This window comes from Buceros rhinoceros, unplaced genomic scaffold, assembly GCF_000710305.1.
Source record: "Buceros rhinoceros silvestris isolate BGI_N320 unplaced genomic scaffold, ASM71030v1 scaffold35030, whole genome shotgun sequence".
NCBI lineage: Eukaryota > Metazoa > Chordata > Aves > Bucerotiformes > Bucerotidae > Buceros > Buceros rhinoceros.
This window is the reverse complement of record NW_010391909.1, coordinates 3,210-10,129: the sequence shown is the minus strand read 5'-3', so window position 1 is coordinate 10,129 and position 6,920 is coordinate 3,210. Positions and strand designations below refer to the sequence as shown.

At 54.9% G+C, this 6,920-nt stretch overlaps 1 protein-coding gene across 1 annotated transcript in view; it reads left to right on the top strand.

Moving 5' to 3' along the window:
• Nucleotides 1-1,485: 1,485 nt before the first annotated feature.
• Nucleotides 1,486-6,920, top strand: part of PADI2 (peptidyl arginine deiminase, type II) — a gene marked incomplete at its 3' end in the record, with an annotated part of 8,637 nt that continues 3,202 nt past the window's right edge. The window contains exons 1-10 of the mRNA XM_010143449.1: nucleotides 1,486-1,577; nucleotides 2,953-3,133; nucleotides 3,206-3,275; nucleotides 3,430-3,491; nucleotides 3,574-3,691; nucleotides 4,251-4,376; nucleotides 5,107-5,285; nucleotides 5,462-5,565; nucleotides 5,722-5,833; nucleotides 5,914-6,021. Coding sequence (XP_010141751.1) covers nucleotides 1,486-1,577; nucleotides 2,953-3,133; nucleotides 3,206-3,275; nucleotides 3,430-3,491; nucleotides 3,574-3,691; nucleotides 4,251-4,376; nucleotides 5,107-5,285; nucleotides 5,462-5,565; nucleotides 5,722-5,833; nucleotides 5,914-6,021 — 1,152 coding nt within the window. The remainder of the gene's footprint in view (nucleotides 1,578-2,952; nucleotides 3,134-3,205; nucleotides 3,276-3,429; nucleotides 3,492-3,573; nucleotides 3,692-4,250; nucleotides 4,377-5,106; nucleotides 5,286-5,461; nucleotides 5,566-5,721; nucleotides 5,834-5,913; nucleotides 6,022-6,920) is intronic.

Genomic DNA, 6,920 nt, shown 5'->3' with positions numbered 1-6,920 from the left:
CTTCCGAACTGGTGGGTCTGGACCTCGATTTCCTCCACCCACAGGTCTCAGGAAAGCACGTGGAGCTAAGGCCACCCCAGCCCAAGTGCTGCCAGCTGCTGGCTCTGCTTTGGGGCAAAAAAGAAGGAAAATAAGTCTCATAAAGTGCTGGAGAATTGAGCCCACTTGTGCCAATGTGAGGTTCAGGTTTCCTTCTCAAATTATTTCTCTTTCTGGTTCCTCTTTCACCGGTGTTTAATACCAGCGGTTTTAATTGATGGGGGTTCAATAGATCAATCTTGGTGATGCTCTGAAGAAGGAGCATTTTTCCAGCTGCCAGCAGCTCAGCTCCAGGGTCAGGGTGTCTAAACCAGGGGTCATTTTCACAGCAGCGGTGCCACCCTGGCTGCAAAAAGCACAGTCTGGGAGCAAAGCAGTTTATATTTTCTTATATTCCTCGGGGAGAACTTTTCCAGCCTTTTAAATTGCCAGAAATCTCAATTTTACAAGTGCAGAAAAGCAGCAAAACGACCCTTTTTTTGTGCTCAGCAAAGTCCTTGCTCACATTTGCTCAGGTCATGGCAAAAAAAAAACCAAAAAACAAAAAACACCAGGATTTGCTTCAGATGGGAAACTGGATTTGAGCTTATTTCCAGTGGGAAGAGAGCTCTAGAAAAAAAAAGCCCGAAAGGGATATAAATAGCATCATCAACCTGAATGTTTCTGCTCCTCACTAATTGCTTGTGGCTTCCAAATTCTGGGACAGAAATTTGGGTTTACAAAAAAATATGAATATTTAGCTGGATGGTAATAAACAATGTAAACGCCTGCGTGGGCAGCAATTGCTCCTGCCGTGCTCCGCGGGGCTGCAAGCAGCAGGTTCGCCGTGCAAAACCACCTCTGATTTCCCCTCACCAGCAACTTGCTCCTCTGAAAGCAAGCAGGGAAATAAAAAAAGGAGTGTCCTGCTCTTGCCCAAGGGCTGGGAAAGCGTATTTCTGCCTCTCAGGAGTAGCCAGAGCTGTTCCCTAGAGAGCAAGAAAAGAGCGGATACCCCTCGGATGCAAACGGCAGCCGAAAGCCAAAGTGCTGCTGAATCGCCTCCGCATTGGGCTGCTCATCCCCGTCTGGGGTCAGGGAGATGCTGGTGGGACCAGGGACAGCTGGGGGAGCTCGGGGACAGCTGGGCTGGGAGCTGCCTGGGCTTTGGGCCAGCTGCCCTCCCTCTCCATCCCTCCCAGATCATTTTCACGGGGCTTTAGAGGGTCCAATCCAACCGCCCCCTCCCTGCGGACCGGGGTGGGGGCTGCAAGTTTGTCATCCCAAACTTTACAAGCTCCAAAAGCCAGTTGATTTGCTCCGGGGCCAGTCGAGGAGGAGGAGGGAGACGTGCTGGGGAAGGAGGAGAAGCAGCCGGGTACTGCCGGGGGGCTCAGTGCCACCCAGAGCGGGTGGGGAAGGGTGCGCAGGCCCATCGCTGGGGCATCGGGGCTGCTGCGTGGGGAGATGCCGGGGAACCGCACACTCCGGCTGCAGCATGGGAACCGCATCGAGGCCCTGTGTGTGCTGGGCACCCACACCTCCGCCGACGTCTACGGGTGAGTGGGATGCCCCGATGATCCCCTTCCTCCCTCCATGTCTGCACCTCCGCCTTTCCCCCCATTTATCCTCCCGCAAATCCCCCTCCTCATTTTTCCTTCTTCTCCCCCAAACCCCACAGCTCTGACACCGATTTAACGCAATTTGTGGGGAAAATCCTCATGGGCTTTGCAAATCTGCCCAAGTCCCAGGAAAGCTTTGAGCATCCACATTTGCCCGATAGCAATTATTTACCCCAGGTCTGTGATGGGTTTGATCCATTTGTGGTCAACAGCGTCACCTCAGAAAGCTGCTAGGAAGTGGAGGGATGAGCAGGAGCCATGGGGATGGGCTGCAAAAGGGGAGATGAAAACAAAATCCAGTCACCAAGCAGCATCCCAGGAAAGCATTCAAGTCCCCACAACACCAACCCTGCTCCCCTAAACTAAACCCAACCCTTCACCACAAGATAATTATTCCCTCAAAGGACAAAAAAATCAGTTGAAAAGCTCATTTTGTGGTTAATTCTGGTCTTTGCTGCTTTTGCAAATCTCACCCTCGATATTCAAGACGAGCAGCCCAGTTACAACTCTCCTGGCATCTCTCCAGGGTGAATCTCCTCCCCGTGGGATTCCCAAAACCCCAAACCAAGGAAACCAAACCAGTTTTTCCATGAGTAATTCAATGCAATTTAACGATTTAAGAAACACCCGTAAAGCAGCAGCGCTTAGACTTCCTCTGCCCTTCACCCCCACCTCACCACTGCAGGTTTGACTGTCGGCATCCAGAGACCCAATAAATGATGGTGTAACGGCGATACGGCGTGAGCGCTCGGGTGTCGGGAGCTCAGAGGGAGCAGGCACCTCGGGAGGCCCAAAATACTAACCCAGGGAAATCAGGGAAAAGGAGCCGGGAAAGGGGAAGAGGACACGGGGAAGAGCAAGGGCACATGGGGTTGGGTGCGGCGCAACGGCGGCTGCTTCAGGGTTGGAGAAAATTGCCCCGAAAGGTCGAGTTTCCCGTGGTAAAGTCTGCCGGCTGGGTTGCCACGCCGGCACAATGAGCTGCTAAACACCAGGTTGGAAAGTAGACTCGCGTTTCCCCACTGAAGTGTGAACCTGAGTTCAGGTCCAGCGGCGCCGAGCTCTTCAGCTGCGAGGATTAGAGATCATAATCTGCACCGGTGGCTCCAAAATAGACTCATTTTGTTAAAATAGTGTGTTCTACCCTAAAAAAACCCAAAACCTCTTCCAGCATTCCCAGGCAGGGAGGAAAGGGCAGAAAGTGCTGGTGGTGAGCGTGGAGATGCCAGGTCACCCGGTCAGAGAAACTAATTGCAGCGAGAACTGGGTGTTTTCAGCACAAATCTCTCAAAATACAGTGGTTTTTTGGCAGGGCGGCCCCGCCTGGGGCAGTTTCCTTCGGTGTGAAGCACACGGAGGGGGTGAGCGTGGAGGTGGTGTGCCAGGGCCAAGCGGAGATCGGGGCAGGCAGCGGGATGCGGTGGCCGCTGGAAGAGGGGACAGTCCTGAGGTTCAGCATGAGCCAGGCCAGCACCGAGGTCAACGACAACAAGGTAAGAAGTGGGGTACGGGACCTCCGCGGAGGGAGGACATCCCTCCCCAACCAGGGATCTGGGGGTTTGCAGGTAACCGTCAGCTTTTACGCAGAGGGAGGGCAGCCCATCAACCAAGCCGGGGTCTTCCTCACCGGCATCGGTGAGTACGAAGGCTTCTGCAATGCAGCATTTCATCTTCACCTCCTTGGAGCAGGGTGCTGGGATGGGAGGGTAGAGATGGACCCAAGTCTGCTGGGTCTGGGGGAGCTTCTCCAGCCACCCAGCCTTGCCGTACGCTGGGTCTGTCCATGCAGGGATGTCTCTGGACATTGACGCGGATCGGGACGGTGTGGTGGAAAAGAACAACCCCAACAAGGTAACTCGGCCTCTTCCGCTGTGCACAAACCCCACGGGCTTGCAGGAGCCTGAGCTTGCTAAGCCTCGGTGGGGTGTTTTAGGCAAGCTGGACCTGGGGGGCCAAGGGACACGGGGCCATCCTGCTTGTCGGCTGCAACAGGGAGAGCCCCTTCGCTGCAGCATCAGACTGCAACGACGAAAGGGTGTTCAACAAAGAAGGTAACAGCTTCCCCCCAAAAAAACCCTCATATAAAGCAAAAAATCCTCCGTTATTCCCCCTCTTTAACCTTTCTGGAGATTAAATTTTGCTTGGGAACCAGCTGCCCACGAGCTGCTCTCCACCAAGGTGCTGAGCAAGCTCCCCACGCGGGAATTTTTCTGTATTTTAATGCCATGCAAACTAATTGCGGTCACGCAGGGGCATGAAACGCGGCCAGAAAAATAGCAGAGGTGCCACTGCCGGCAGAGCTCGGCCCAGGGACGCTGCACGCGGGTGAAAGGAGTGCGGGGTGAATACACTTGCCTGTTGCTGGAAAACTAAAACCATACGGAGTCGGTGCCCATCAGCTTTTTGAGGCCAGGAACCAGCTGTGCCAGGGAAGACAAGGCGAAAGGGCATTTTCAAGGCACAAGCCGCGAGCTCTGCCAGCAGGACCATGGGGGTGGTTTCCAGCTCGTGGAGGAAGAGGAGATTTCTTGCCGTGGGAGATGCAGCCGGGCAGAGCTGCGTGGTGCATCCACCCATCAGCCAATCTTTTTCTTCCATGTTTGCACCCAGATTTGCTGGACATGTCTCAGATGGTCTTGAGGATTGAAGGGCCACAGCGCCTGCCCCGGGGCTATGAAATCGTTCTCCATATTCCTGCCTCCGACACCGACAAAGTTGGCGTCTTTTATGCACAGAGTAAGTCCTTCCTTACCTCCTCCTCCTCGTTTGTGGTGCTTTTGAGAACCCTGCAGCTCTCTTCTTTGACCTGGTCCTCTCCCCGCTCTTCAGACAGCACTTCTGAAGCAACTCATGCCCTCAGCAACCCTTCTCCAAATTTTTCTGGTGTTAATTATTCTCTCTTCTTGATCGGTTGGAACTTTAGAATCACCAAGCAGATGCACAGAGCCAGCCGTAAAGCCATTTACTCAAGGTCATCCAGCCATGTGTCCTGACCCTCAGATGCTTTACCCATGATGACAACATGCTCTAGCACACATTTTCCCCTCCTTGTTCCTTGTTCCGGTCACAGGGCTTTATTCCCTTGGACCAAAAGCCCTCACCCAGCCCAGAAACACACCATTAAGAAGCTTGGTCTTGTCCCTCCGTGCAGAGGCAGCCTGTTGGCAGGAGGGCTGGTAGCATTGTCACCCCATGGCAGGTCAGAGGAGGTGCAAAGGCAGCAACCCCAGGAAAACACCTTCCCCATGACTGCTCTATCCCAGCTGAGACATTTTTCCTCACCCTTCTCACGCACAACTGCAAAACCAGGAGCGAAGGGGCTGGTGATTTCAGGTACTTCTGCCAGAGGAAGCTGCATCTACCCACAGAGGAGGAGAAACTCCAGCACAGAGGGATTGTGGTACCTCCTTGCCCACCACCACGGAAACTTTGGATATTGCCCACCTTCCTCCTCCTCTTCTTGCAGACCCCTTTGTCAGACAGCGCTACATCCACGTGCTGGGCCAGAGGAAGCTGTACCACAGTGTGCAGTACACTGGTGGGGCCGAGGAGCTCGACTTCCTCGTCGAGGGACTGCGTTTTCCTGATGACACCTTCTCTGGGCTGGTCTCCATCCACGTCAGCCTCCTGGGCACAGTGACTGAGGTCTGGGGGCTCCAGGGAAGGGGTGCGGATGGGAGGCTGAAACAGCCCAAGGGACCTGGAGAAGGGGAATGAATGGAGAGCGGCCCCTAAAACGACCTCAGGGGGAGGGAGGGTCGGCGGGGGGAATAGTGGTAAAGGAGGTGTGGAAAGTCCCCATTTCTGCTTGTCTCCCCCAGGGTATCCCCCCCTCACCAATCTTCACTGACACAGTGGTGTTCAGGGTAGCACCGTGGATCATGACCCCCAACACTCTGGCACCAGTGAACGTCTTCGTCTGCAGGTAAAGGCCAAGGGCTGGTGCCTCTCCATGGTCTGCCTGGAGGTCACTGGGACAGACTGGGGAGGTGACAGGCAGAGAGAAGGAAGCTGCCTGTGGGGGATATCCACCCTCCAGCAGCTTTTCACCCCCTTCCCTCCTGCCATCGCCTTTCCCCAGCATGAAGGACAACTACCTCTTCATCAAGGAGATAAGAGATCTGGTGAACAAAGCTGGCTGCGAGCTGAAGTCTTGTTTCGGCTACATCAACCGCGGGGACCGCTGGCTGCAGGTGGGTGGGCACCAAAGAGGGGGCAAAGCTTCCCCTCCCTGCTGACACGCCCCATCAGCGGGTTTTCCTGCCTTCTTCAGGATGAGATCGGGTTTGGCTATACCCACGCTCCCCACAAAAGCTTCCCGGTGGTGCTGGACTCTCCTCGAGATGGAGGGCTGGAGCAACTGCCCGTCAAGGAGCTGCTGGTAAGAGCGGGCCAGGCGCTGGCATTGCCCGGGGAGCAGCTGGCAGGTTTTTAGGCTTAGCCGACCTCACCACTTCTAAAACCCTGCTTGCACTTGGCTCCCTGGAGGCCCTACAGTGAATTGCCTGAAAAGTGAGAATTTAACACCTCTGTGTGGAGACACCACCCCAGCTGGGAGGACAGCAACAGCCCCATCTCCCCTCAAACCGAGGATCGGAGCCTGATCCTCAACTCAGCCGTCTGCAAAACCTTTCATCCAGAAGGTGCCGGAGGAGAGAGGAAAGGAGGAGCTTGTGCCTCCAGGAATGAGTCTCCTACCAAGCTCTGGGACGGGGGTGGATTTCTTCACCCTGAGTATTCCGACAACGGGATGGTTTTTCCTTTCCTCCTCCACACCTGTGAACGTGCTGCAGCTCCCAAGCGGGAGAGGAACGGAAAGTGCAAGAGGAGTCAATTTATCTCCTTGGAAGAGAAGAAGTTTCAGACAGCTGCCAAAAACATCTCCATGGGGCTTCTCCGCCAAGGCCAAGGACCAGCCATGGGCAGGGTGTGCAAAGAAAGCTGCTGGGCAAGCAGTGACCCCAGCCAGGGTGTGTGGGAGAGGCCAGCAAAGGCAAGAGATGGCTTGAACGACCCCTTTGAGATCTCACCATGCAGAAAGGGCAGGACAGCCTTCAAGCAGACACCAAGTCTCTGCCCCACACACCAAGCCAGGCCCTGGCAGTGGCCTCAGCCATGGGCCTCTCTCCGACAGTAAGGGGAGAAGGGGACAGGTCACCGGGGTGTTTTGCCTTCCTGTCCCTTTGGGGAAGGTTAAGCGCATTCAAAAGCATCGAAATACATCGTTTCTCATGCCTGAGATGAGTACACGCAGCCCCGGATTCATCCGGCAGGGCAGGA